The 14,603-nt window shown below is 40.9% G+C and overlaps 1 protein-coding gene across 20 annotated transcripts in view; it reads left to right on the top strand.

Annotated features, from left to right (window-relative positions):
- The window catches only part of LOC115201553 (neurexin-1a), a 539,338-nt gene that overhangs the window by 254,165 nt on the left and 270,570 nt on the right, over positions 1-14,603 (top strand). For all 20 annotated transcript variants that reach the window (XM_029765293.1, XM_029765279.1, XM_029765275.1 and 17 more), the window contains 5 exons: positions 2,167-2,289; positions 2,743-2,886; positions 3,094-3,331; positions 3,467-3,657; positions 4,916-5,089. In XM_029765293.1, the coding sequence (XP_029621153.1) occupies positions 2,167-2,289; positions 2,743-2,886; positions 3,094-3,331; positions 3,467-3,657; positions 4,916-5,089 (870 nt within the window). The remainder of the gene's footprint in view (positions 1-2,166; positions 2,290-2,742; positions 2,887-3,093; positions 3,332-3,466; positions 3,658-4,915; positions 5,090-14,603) is intronic.

The following is a 14,603-nucleotide window of genomic DNA, read 5'->3' as shown; positions in this document are numbered from 1 at the left end:
AGAGAATTGGAAGAGGAGAGGAAAAAGAGGGGGGAGACGATTCAGGAGGATAGATGTTCCTTGTGTGTTGACACACTGTAAAAGTCTTTGGTCGAAGGTCATATAAGATATCTCATACCATCAATTTGCCCAATGTTGGGACACTAAAATGTTTTCTGAATCTGAAACAGTGTGGCTTTATGAGAAAACTGAATGATCGGTGTTCCAACTGGATCTACTCCAGCCTCTGATTCTGATCCTGTACAAGCTTATTGTCTTCTGATTGATTCAATCTTATTGTCTTCTGGTGAGGAGAGGAGAGATTCATATTGTGCCAGATGGAAGGAGATCATTTAAAATACACTGACTGTGATTCCAGCTCTGACTTTGAACATGTTGATTGTGTGTGTGTGTGTGTGTGTGTGTGTGTGTGTGTGTGTGTGTGTGTGTGTGTGTGTGTGTGTGTGTGTGTGTGTGTGTGTGTGTGTGTGTGTGTGTGTGTGTGTGTGTGTGTGTGTGTGTGTGTGTGTGTGTGTGTGTGTGAGTGTGTGTGTATATGTGTGTGTGTTCGTGTGTGTATATATTTAGTGTACATCAAATACATTCAGTGTATATACTCTGAAACTCTCAAATGAAGGAAATGAGACATAGTCACAAAGACATTTTCCTTTCTCTTCACATCCATTATCTGGTAACATGTCCTGACTTGCCATAAGACTTAGTCCAGTGTCCTCACTGGGTTCCTGGTGATGTGTTAGTGGAGATAAGGCGTTGTTCTCCTCAGCCCTCAGTAGGACATATTCTACTACGGGAACGGTTTCCCCTCCTTAATGGTTTTTAATTCATAATTCATGAAGTGGGAATGCAATGCAGTGTCTTCACACAAACTACATATTTAAATATAAAACAACAAGCTTCAATAGTATTTTCCCTATATAACTACATTGGAGGTCCTACTCACCAGAAGCTCTCAATATTTAAAAATGAGCATTATATACATTTACATTTTAGTCATTTAGCAGACACAATCCAGAGCGACTTACAGTTAGTACATTCATCTTAAGATAGCTCGGTGGGACAACCACATATCACAGTCATAGTAAGTACTTTTCTCCTCAATAAAGTAACTATCAGCAAAGTCAGTGCTAGTTGGAAAAGACAAGACACAAGTGTTAGTTTAAAAAAATATATTATTACTAAAAAAGTTATACAGTGAGTTGGTCACTATGTTGTAAACATATCAGCCTTAGGCATTGAATGGGATGCCAAACATCTGGTAGGCTTGCTGGCAACACCAGTTGTTTTAACACATCACTTTTACGTCATGTACTCAGTTAGATGTCCCTCTTTAGAGAATCCCCTGGAAGGTTCTTTCTGGTAACACCATTGGGCGGTTTTCATTTTTTTTCACAGTTAGCCATTAGGCAGCTATGACATCAGTAAATCCCTCTTCAAAAAATCACAGTCCTTATTTCCTCCTGGCAGTGGACTGTCCGGGACCTAGCTTCTATGCTTTGACAAGACACTTCCCTCCCTGCCTCACAGTTACAGGGCTCAAACTAACACCTTGAATAATGTTTACTTCATGGTTCTGATTTTTTTGTTGTTTCCCAACATCATTATTTACAATTCATCTGATTGAGTGAGGTGTTTTTCGTGATCACAATATTTTTTCCTCAACATCATTATTTACAATTCATTTTATTGAGGTCAGACACAGCAGAATAAGGTTTGAAATGCCGTTTACCGTTAACTAATCAAGATGGAGTTAGTTTCTCTGTCTTACCCTTATGTATTGCCAAGCCATGCCAGCATTGGGGTGGAGCTTTACTGCCACCTAGTGACATTGTTATTAATAGCACACTCATAGAAAAACAATGACTAAAATGGGTATCCAATTCAAAACAGTGTTCTGTGATTTCTGCGATTATATTTCTATAAGCAACATGTAGGTAGATGAGGTGTAGTTACACCTAATGATGTGAGAAATAACCTGAGGTGATGTTGTGTGGGTCATTAAATATGTTCTGTTTTATAAGTATTATTTTACTCCGTCCTCTCTCTCTCTCTCTCTTTACCCCCCCACCCCCTCCTCCCAAACACACCCTGTCACTGCACTAACTCTGGTGTCTCTTCTCCCCGTCTCGAGGTGTGTGTTTGTTAACCAGTGTTTGGGCTGTCCTACAGGCAAGGGTCCAGAGACCATATTTGCTGGTCAGAACCTGAATGATAACGAGTGGCACACGGTGCGTGTGTTCAGGAGGGGAAAGAGTTTGAAACTCACCGTAGATGATCTTCAACCTGTAGAAGGTACAACCTCCCTCTCTCTAATTCAATGTCTATGTTTTATATGAGTGTGATACTTTTCAGGACAGTCCTTGGGCCCCTTATAGGTAAGACACACAGTTTGACTATGGACTAGATCAGACAAAGTTGGATCTAGTCCATAATGTCTGATATACAATCGGTCATTTTGGGGATAGTTTCCCAGACAAAGATTAAAACTAGTCTTGGACTAGAAAGATATTTCAATGAATATTCTCCATTGAGCATGCTTTGTAGTACAGGATTAGTCTTAATCTGTGTTGGGAAGCCGGCCCTGTGTGTATAAACCCATTGTGTTCCACGTACCTTTCTACAAGTGGACAAGTGTGGCTCCAGACCTTTAGGAGGTGAGAGTGGCTTGTGTCCTGCTGGAGACATGAATGACCTCCCTCCACCCATGTCTCCCCCCCTCTCACCCTCCCTTCTGTCAATCAAAAGGTCAAATGGCAGGTGACCACACCCAGTTGGAGTTTCACAACATTGAGACGGGTATCGTGACGGAGAAACGATTCATGTCCATGGTGCCTTCCAACTTCATAGGCCACCTCCAGAGCCTCTCCTTCAACGGCATGGCCTATATAGGTAGGTAGCCCAGAGGTTAGGGAGGTGGACCAGTAACTGGAAGGTCAACGGTCCAAGTCCTGGGCTGGGTGTTGGAAAAAGTGGGACTGAACTGGCTACTGGAGGTTTGCTTGTGACGGATCATTAATACTACTAATGTCATGCTCTTAACCCCAGAGGTGTGTGTGAGACAAAAAATATAAAGTGTCTATTCTATTTTTCCTACAGACCTGTGTAAGAATGGTGACATTGACTACTGCGAGCTCAACGCCATGATCGGCTTCAAGAACATCATTGCTGACCCGGTCACGTTCAAGTCACGGTCGAGCTATTTGGCCCTGACCACCCTGCAGGCCTACTACTCTATGCACCTGTTCTTCCAGTTCAAGACCACCTCGTCAGATGGACTCATACTGTTCAACAGTGGGGACGGAAACGACTTCATCGTGGTTGAGCTGGTCAAGGGGTAGGTTGTCAAGACATACTGTAGGTTAGTCATTCATATTGAAGGCTTAGGCGGGTTGTGTGTGCGCAGGCGTGTGTGCGCAGGCGTGCGCGAGTGTGTGTCTGCATCATTATTCATGTGAATGTCTTTTTCTAGCTACCTGCACTATGTATCAGACCTGGGGAACGGAGCTCACCTGATCAAGGGCAACTCCAACAAGCCCCTGAATGATAACCACTGGCACAACGTCCTGATCTCCCGAGACACTAACAACCTCCACACCGTCAAGATCGACACCAAGATCACCACCCAGACCACCATGGGAGCCAAGAACCTGGACCTGAAGGGTAGGCTGCCTGGGGCTGGGGGTGTATGTTCTAAACATACTTTATACTCTGACAGAGGGTGGTGCTATTGTTATTGCGTTGGGGTACAGTGTCTCAGAGGAGCCAGTTGACTGTTACTTGTCTGCTGTTTGACAGGGCTAGTGGATGTCTTTCAAAGAAGATCAGAGGAGAGGAAAATCAATGTTACATTGAACTGTGAAGTATCCTATCAATGGAATTACTGTATCACAAGGCCCATCACTATATATAGTGGCACAACCCATGCCCACTATTATTCTCTGTTCTGTTAATTTTCCCTATTCACTCTGTCCTTCCCTCCCTGTTCATTTTATTTTATGTGGCTCTCAAACTGGAAGAAAATTCTCAACAATCATTTTTACAGGCTAAATTCCTGTCCAATCATTCAAAATGGTTAAATTTCAGTTTCATTACAAGGGTTCTATTTCTTTCTGTAAATGTTTTTTTATTTCATGGTTATGATTTTGTCTTAACACATTTCTACTCTTTGAAGTTGAAATGTGATCTATGCCACATAACTCACTATTTAAAAAATGTGTTGGCAGTGTCAAAAGGGCCCTGAAATGAGAAAGCAACATTTTGAAGATTTAAAATGAGTAAAAATGAGTAAAAACAGCAGAGAACTACAAAAAATGAAATTCAAGCAAATTCAAGCGTTTTATTAACGTCTTAAAAAAAACAAAAAATAAAGTATTGTTTTGAAATGATTCTCCAATAGCAGATCAAGTCTAATATATATATATATATATATATATATATATATATATATTTTTTTTTTTAAATTTATTTTAATTTTTTTTTTTATCCGGGAACAGATGCATACTTTAAGGCATATTCTCAGTTCTAGACTAGAAACATAGCACTGTGCCTGTACAGTGTATACAGTTTATATCAGTAGCCATTATTGTCCACCAGGGGTCAGTGATTCCAAACTAGTCTACTGTGTTTTATTGAACAGCAACGCATCAATATTTCTGTTCTTTACCTTTTATCATTCTGAATAGTAGAAGTAATGCTGGTTGTATTATAGACACTAGTTATCACCTCATCAGTGATATATTAACCATTTCTGTCCATTCGTATGCCCCCTCATATGTACTTACTTAATCCTCTTCATTCCTCTGAAAAATACAAGGCTTCAATGAGAGAGCACCACTGTTGCCTATCCGCTGCTTGCTTGGAGATTGGGTTCCTTGACAGGCCACTATCCTTCATCTTTTTCCTACCCTGTCCTTCACAGGTGACCTGTATATTGGTGGCGTGGCCAAAGAGACATACAAGGAGCTTCCCAAGCTGGTGCACGCCAAGGAGGGCTTCCAGGGTTGCCTAGCATCAGTGGACCTGAACGGACGCCTCCCGGACCTGATGTCGGACGCCCTTGCATGTGTTGGCCAGATAGAGAGAGGCTGCGAAGGTAAACACACACACACACACACACACACACACACACACACACACACACACTAGGGTGGGCCATCCTCTTCTTTCTGTTCCGGGTAGAAATTAAGTGATAACATTAAGTGATTTGATAATAGCCAAATCAAATCATTGTCAAATCAAAGTTTGTGATCAAATCGGAGTTGTTGTTACTGTGACATTGTGAATGTTTTCCTCTCAGACATGTTTATTTTCTGTGCCCTGGACCACACATGGTTTTAATATACAGACAAACAACTTGAGGGTTTTTTCCAGTTTGATTTGACATCGGTGATCTCTCCTCTAAGATGACTTCTGCAGGGCTTCTTTGCTGGTTACAAATTGAGGAAACGTAGACAATAACTTCTAAATCCTCCAGCCTGTGAAAGTGTGAACACTTTTCCCTGTTTGTCCACAGTCCAGGTGTCTGCTCAGCCCCCCCCCCCCCCCCCCCCCCCCCACACACACACACACACACAGAGACACAAACACGGTCATGTACACTGACCCACCACAATACCAACACACTTTGGCACGTCATTTACCATGTTAATATCCATCAAGTATGTTGGTAGGCTGAATACTTCAAAATCTGCCAGTCCTCTACCCTCGTCAGTTCGGATTCTTTTGGCTACAGGGTAATCAGATTACTGTCACTAACAACATTTGTATTGATAGTGTTATCCCATTCTACTGCACTGCTCTGCCCTGCTCCACACACACACACACACACACACACACACACACACACACACACACACACACACACACACACACACACACACACACACACAGTGTTCCTTGCATGCTTAGTCTGAGTGTTTGCCAGAAGCAATCCTCTTGAATTATGGATGAGAATTTTGTTGCATAAATGAATATAATTTGACCTTCGCCTGCATTCCAAATAACTCCCTAACCCCTGTATAGTACACTACTTATGATCAGGCCCCATAAGGCTCTGGTAAAATGTATTACACTATATAGGGAATAGGGTGCCATTTGGGACACAGCGTTAGCATTGTGTTTGCAACACTTCCAAAATCAATATTTGATGTATTTGTCAACGTCCTTCTCACTTCGGTTTTCATTTCACATTTCAAAATATCATCCTCCTCCACTCTTTCCCTCTTCTATTTTTCTATGTATGTGAGGACAATGCTATGACACAGATTTTTTTTCTCCCTGTTTTAACGTCATCATTCTTTTTTGTACCCGGGTAGTACCCAGGTAGCTTAGTAAACTGTTCCACAGAACTGCAGCAGATAATAATAATAAAGGAAAATACAGTTATAATATTCTGTAGCAGAGTACAGGATAATACAATTATAATATTCTGCAGCAGATTACAGGATAATACAGTTATAATATTCTGTAGCAGATTACAGGATAATACAGTTATAATATTCTACAGCAGATTACAGGATAATACAGTTATAATATTCTGCAGCAGATTACAGGATAATACAGTTATAATATTCTGCAGCAGATTACAGGATAATACAGTTATAATAGTCTGCAGCAGAGTACAGGATAATACAATTATAATATTCTGCAGCAGATTACAGGATAATACAGTTATAATATTCTCCAGCAGAGTACAGGATAATACAGTTATAATATTCTGCAGCAGATTACAGGATAATACAGTTATAATATTCTGCAGCAGAGTACAGGATAATAGTTATAATATTCTGCAGCAGATTACAGGATAATACAGTTATAATATTCTGCAGCAGAGTACTGGATAATACAGTTATAATATTCTACAGCAGATTACAGGATAATACAGTTAAAATATTCTGCAGCAGATTACAAGATAATACAGTTATAATATTCTGCAGCAGAGTACAGAATAATACAGTTATAATATTCTGCAGCAGAGTACAGGATAATACAGTTATAATATTCTGTAGCAGAGTACAGGATTGTCATAGGCGTCGTAAGGATTTGACCAAGGCACAGCAGGTAAAGTGCTCATCTTCTTAATTTATATAAAGAAAACACTTAAACAAAATAAACAAACAACGAAAACAGTTCCATAAGGCTCCCAGGCTATACAGAAAAGAACCACCCACAAAACACAAGTGAAACAAACACAACTAAATATGGCCTCCAATTAGAGACAACGACAACCAGCTTTCTCTAATTGGAGGTCATTGCCAAAACCCCAACATAGAAATAGAAAACTAGATATAAACATAGAAATAGATAACATAGATCCTAAACACCGAAACAAACACCCCCTGCCATGCACTGACCAAACTACAATGACAAATAACCCCTTTTACTGGTCAGGACGTGACAAAGATAATACAGTTATAATATTCTGCAGCAGAGTACAGAATAATACAGGATAATACAGTTATACAGGATAATACAGTTATAATATTCTGCAGCAGATTACAATATAATACAGTTATAATATTCTGCAGCTGAGTACAGGATAATACAGTTATAATATTATGCAGCAGATTACAGAATAATACAGTCATAATATTCTGCAGCAGATTACAGGATAATACAGTTTTAATATTCTGCAGCAGAGTACAGAATAATACAGTTATAATATTCTGCAGCAGAGTACAGGATAATACAGTTATAATATTCTGTAGCAGAGTACAGGATTGTCATAGGCGTCGTAAGGATTTGACCAAGGCACAGCAGGTAAAGTGCTCATCTTCTTAATTTATATAAAGAAAACACTTAAACAAAATAAACAAACAACGAAAACAGTTCCATAAGGCTCCCAGGCTATACAGAAAAGAACCACCCACAAAACACAAGTGAAACAAACACAACTAAATATGGCCTCCAATTAGAGACAACGACAACCAGCTGCCTCTAATTGGAGGTCATTGCCAAAACCCCAACATAGAAATAGAAAACTAGATATAAACATAGAAATAGATAACATAGATCCTAAACACCGAATCAAACACCCCCTGCCATGCACTGACCAAACTACAATGACAAATAACCCCTTTTACTGGTCAGGACGTGACAAAGATAATACAGTTATAATATTCTGCAGCAGAGTACAGAATAATACAGGATAATACAGTTATACAGGATAATACACTTATAATATTCTGCAGCAGATTACAATATAATACAGTTATAATATTCTGCAGCTGAGTACAGGATAATACAGTTATAATATTATGCAGCAGATTACAGAATAATACAGTCATAATATTCTGCAGCAGATTACAGGATAATACAGTTTTAATATTCTGCAGCAGAGTACAGAATAATACAGTTATAATATTCTGCAGCAGAGTACAGGATAATACAGTTATAATATTCTGTAGCAGAGTACAGGATTGTCATAGGCGTCGTAAGGATTTGACCAAGGCACAGCAGGTAAAGTGCTCATCTTCTTAATTTATATAAAGAAAACACTTAAACAAAATAAACAAACAACGAAAACAGTTCCATAAGGCTCCCAGGCTATACAGAAAAGAACCACCCACAAAACACAAGTGAAACAAACACAACTAAATATGGCCTCCAATTAGAGACAACGACAACCAGCTGCCTCTAATTGGAGGTCATTGCCAAAACCCCAACATAGAAATAGAAAACTAGATATAAACATAGAAATAGATAACATAGATCCTAAACACCGAAACAAACACCCCCTGCCATGCACTGACCAAACTACAATGACAAATAACCCCTTTTACTGGTCAGGACGTGACAAAGATAATACAGTTATAATATTCTGCAGCAGAGTACAGAATAATACAGGATAATACAGTTATACAGGATAATACAGTTATAATATTCTGCAGCAGATTACAATATAATACAGTTATAATATTCTGCAGCTGAGTACAGGATAATACAGTTATAATATTATGCAGCAGATTACAGAATAATACAGTCATAATATTCTGCAGCAGATTACAGGATAATACAGTTTTAATATTCTGCAGCAGATTACAGGATAATACAGTTTTAATATTCTGCAGCAGATTACAGGATAATACAGTTATAATATTCTGCAGCAGAGTACAGGATAATACTTAAGTGATAATACAAGAGAAGCCGGTGTTTGGTGGTTATATTGAAACGGGTGTTGTTGGCAAACCGGGTTACAACATTTTCAAACAATGACTTACATATTTTCATTCAAAACGTTATGTTGATTAATTTATTCATACTATTTCATCCTTCCGCAAGATATAGTCCCGACACAAATCTCCCAAGCCGGCTGGTCGTTCGTTCTATTGGTTCGGTTGCCAGAGACGCGACCCAGTTGTTCAGTCTTTTTGTTCTTTGTCTATGGACGCGAGCTAGTCATTCGTTCTAAATGTTCCATTGCCATACTGGCTGGCAACGTTCTTATCCCTTGCTTGCTAGCTAACCAATTACAGCTAACTAACTTACAGTCACGTCAAACAGTGCAGCCAGAATAACAGCAAAGTAGCTGCATTTGTTTAATCTGTTTTCTTGTGACATTTATTTGGATACATCCATAGCAATGAGCTAAGGATGCGCAATTTTGCCTGGCGTAGAAAATGTGTTCTCTCATCAGGACACTTGTTCAGAGGAGCTAGCCAACAACACAGCTAACACACTCACTTCAAACTGAAGCTATAAAGACAGCAAACTAGCTGCACTTCGTTCTGTTTGACCTGTTTTCTAATGCTAGTTCTTTGCATATATCCATAAAAATTATGCTGATTCATGATTTCAACTGGCGGAGAAATGCTGCCTTCCTGTCACTCATCCTGACTCCCGACACATTCATTACTATGGGACATCTGGAAATCGAATTAGAATATTGAAACAATGTTGGAAATGTTGGAGAGACAAACAGCACGGTTTATACAAATCTCCCGCTGTTGTAAATGAAATGCTTGTCTAAAAGAAATGTGAGAAAATGTCTAGATGCTTTTTATAGTGGAGATCAAGTTTATAAATTGCCTGGCTGGGCTGATGAGACAGTGGATTGCACAGTCAGATGGAACAGAGTAAATAGGCATTTTAACATTATAGATTTAGCCGTTGGTGACTTGTGGATTAGACACCGGCTGGAATGCGGTTTTAACCAATCAGCATTCTGGATTAGACCCAACAGTTATACTTGTCTGCGGCAGAGTACAGGATAATACAGTTATTCAAGCTTCCAAAGGAAGATACACAATAGGAATAGACACATAGTGGAACAACTCTTTGTAGGTCTGAGTGACTGAGTGACTAAATCAAATCAAAGTGTATTTGTCACGTGCGCCGAATACAACAGGTGTATATATACAAACTTACAGTGAAATGCTTACTTACAGGCTCTAACCAATAGTGCAAAAAAGGTGTTAGGTGAACAATAGGTAAGCAAAGAAATAAAACAAGAAAGGACAGAATGTGATTTACAGTTTTTGTATTATTATAGTTTGTATTTTATTTTAATATTAAACTTCCCCCGCCCCTATCTCTCTTCGGAGCACACACATATATGTTTTTGTTTTTACAGCTTTTTTGTTACATATACATACAGTTTACATATCACACTTTACATATACATTCTAAATACATGATACTTCTATATACAGCAATCCAATCACATAGCAATAATATATTACCCATAGCAATAATATATTACCCATAGCAATAATACATTACCCATAGCAATAATATATTACCCATAGCAATAATACATTACCCATAGCAATATACATTACTGAACATGTGATTGTACGTCTACTAAAAGTACACTTCCTTCACCTCAAAGAACCATTAAAAAGTATACACTTGTAATGACCAGACATTCTCTTGCTTTTATTCTCCTCTCTTTTATATTTCTGAATCATTCAAGGCTATTTCTTGACGAAAGTGTTTCGCTAAATCATTCAGCACATTCTCTCCTTTCTGCTTCCTCCTACAGGACTTACTTGACTTGTTTGTTACTTTGTCTCTCTGTCATCTCTCCGTCTTCTCCTGTCTCTATCTGTTTCTCTCTGTTAATACAATCTCTGACAACATTTCAGTGCTTTACTAACATCTGGTATATTTTGCCTTTTCCTTTCCTTATTGTTTCGCTGACTTGATCAAGTTTCATTGATGAAAGCTGACTTGCAAGGTAGATAGCTTCTGTTTGTTTGATACAGACCGCCCCAACCGTCCACGAACCCCTCACACCCCCCAACCCTCCACAGCCACCACTTCCACCTCTCTTCACATCCTCACCCCTCCACAGCCACCATTTCCATCTCTCTTCACATCCTCACCTCCCATAACCACCACTTCCACCTCTCTTCACATCCTCACCCCCCATAACCACCACTTCCACCTCTCTTCACATCCTCACCCCCCATAACCACCACTTCCACCTCTCTTCACATCCTTACCCCTCCACAACCACCACTTCCACCTCTCTTCACATCCTCACCCCTCCACAACCACCACTTCCACCTCTCTTCACATCCCCACCCCCCATAACCACCACTTCCACCTCTCTTCACATCCTCACCCCCCCATAACCACCACTTCCACCTCTCTTCACATCCTCACCCCCCATAACCACCACTTCCACCTCTCTTCACATCCTCACCCCTCCACAACCACCACTTCCACCTCTCTTCACATCCTCACCCCCCCACAACCACCACTTCCACCTCTCTTCACATCCTCACTCCCCCATAACCACCACTTCCACCTCTCTTCACATCCTCACCCCCCACAACCACCACTTCCACCTCTCTTCACATCCTCACCCCCCATAACCACCACTTCCACCTCTCTTCACATCCTCACCCCTCCACAACCACCACTTCCACCTCTCTTCACATCCTCACCCCCCCACAACCACCACTTCCACCTCTCTTCACATCCTCGCCCCTCCACAACCACCACTTCCACCTCTCTTCACATCCTCACCCCTCCACAACCACCACTTCCACCTCTCTTCACATCCTTACTCCCCCACAACCACCACTTTCACCTCTCTTCACATCCTCACCCCCCATAACCACCACTTCCACCTCTCTTCACATAACCACCCCCCATAACCACCACTTTCACCTCTCTTCACATCCTCACCCCTCCATAACCACCACTTCCACCTCTCTTCACATCCTCGCCCCTCCATAACCACCACTTCCACCTCTCTTCACATAACCACCACTTCCACCTCTCTTCACATCCTCACCCCTCCACAACCACCACTTCCACCTCTCTTCACATCCTCACCCCCCCACAACCACCACTTCCACCTCTCTTCACATCCTCGCCCCTCCACAACCACCACTTCCACCTCTCTTCACATCCTCACCCCTCCACAACCACCACTTCCACCTCTCTTCACATCCTCACTCCCCCATAACCACCACTTTCACCTCTCTTCACATAACCACCCCCCATAACCACCACTTTCACCTCTCTCCTCTCTTCACATCCTCACCCCTCCATAACCACCACTTCCACCTCTCTTCACATCCTCACCCCTCCATAACCACCACTTCCACCTCTCTTCACATAACCACCACTTCCACCTCTCTTCACATCCTCACCCCTCCAACTCAACTCAGGTTGTTACATCACTCCCATGTCATAAGGAATGGGCTTCAGCCCCATAGGGAATACAAGGCTCACTCACCTGTCCAATCCTAAACTGACCCCTAGATCCTACAGCTCTGAGAGGATTTGACAAATGTACGCAACATATAAATAGCTCCACCTTACCCTCTGATAGGCTAGGTGGACGTTTCACCAAGTTTCCTATAACAATTAAATGCTCTCGGATTTCCACAAGTGCATAGAGCGTAGGGTCTAGGGGACGATTTGGAAGTGGACCCCCACCACCATCTTGTATGACAGCCTATGGGTCTCTTGTTATCGTCTCACAGTCACTTATGTTGTACTTAATATAGTTTATTGTATTCACTGCACTCATGTCTATTTTGTCACATATGGTATACATTTTATATACCATTATTTTATTGCATTATTTTATTATTTTATTGCATGGCTCATAGTCTTCCTAACAACATATACATGTTGCCCACTGTATGCATGGGTTTGAACCAAATATTTATATCAATGTGCAATTTTGAATCCAAATAGATGGGGTCTTACTGTAGCTACCTCATGTTTGTAAGATAAATATCAACCGTTGTTACCTGTGTGAAGTGTGTCAAATTGTACTTTGCTTATCAGTGTAAATACTATTATTTCAATACTATATTTGTTTTATTCAGTATTTATTGATGTTGTATATGGGGCAGTAGGATGAAAACATGTACATAAGTGTTAATTCACAAAGCAACCATTTTTTATTGAATAAATAAATGAATAAATAACCATAATTAAACGGAACACTAATCATTAAAACTAGTCACTACTTCCACAACCACTAAAATGAATAAAAGTGAAAAAAAAATTGCAATAAGATACTGTCGGCCTAATATACAATAGCATTATGGGACAAAGTAAAAGGTTATAAACTTCACACTTTTGAGAACTGAAATATGTAGTAGTATATTAACTAATAGTCATACATATCATTCGTAATTCACCATAATCACCATTGTAACAACATGTATCATTATCCAAGATAATCTCATTCATAATCTCAGCATAACAAACTGAACCATGTTACATAACTCTGTTTAACATCCATACTAACCCTGTGTCATTCCACTGGCATTAACACAGCCTACAGAGGGGCTGACTGACATGGCTGACAGACTACAAAGCAGACTAACTAACAGCCTGGCAGACAGATGACATGGCAGACTGCCTGACTGACTGGTTGACAGACAAATAGCAGACTGGCTGACAGCCTGGCAGACAGATGACATATAGGCAAACAGACATATAGGCAAACAGACATATAGGCAAACAGACATATAGACAAACAGACATATAGTCAAACGACAGACATACAGACAGAGGTAAAGACAGACAGACAGACAGACAGACAGACAGACAGACAGACAGACAGACAGACAGACAGACAGACAGACAGACAGACATAGGTATAGACAGACAGAGGTATAGACAGACAGACGTATAGACAAACATACAGACAGACAGACATATAGTCAAACAGACATTTAGGCAAACAGACGGACATACAGACAGAGGTAAAGACAGACAGACACGCAGGCAGGCAGGCAGGCAGGCAGGCAGGCAGGCAGGCCGGCAGGCAGGCAGGCAGGCAGGCAGGCAGGCAGGCAGACAGACAGACAGACAGACAGACAGACAGACAGACAGACAGACCTAGAGTATTGACAGACAGACAGACAGACAGACAGACAGACAGACAGACAGACAGACAGACAGACAGACAGACAGACAGACAGACAGACAGACAGACCTAGAGTATTGACAGACAGACAGACAGACAGACAGACAGACAGACAGACAGACAGGCAGGCAGGCAGGCAGGGAGGCAGGCAGGCAGGCAGGCAGGCAGGCAGGCAGGCAGGCAGGCAGGCAGACAGACCTAGAGTATTGACAGACAGAGGTAAAGACCTACAGTATTGACAGACAGACATACAGACCTACAG

This window comes from Salmo trutta, chromosome 10, assembly GCF_901001165.1.
Source record: "Salmo trutta chromosome 10, fSalTru1.1, whole genome shotgun sequence".
Classification (NCBI taxonomy): Eukaryota; Metazoa; Chordata; class Actinopteri; order Salmoniformes; family Salmonidae; genus Salmo; species Salmo trutta.
This window is presented reverse-complemented; position numbering and strand designations above follow the sequence as displayed.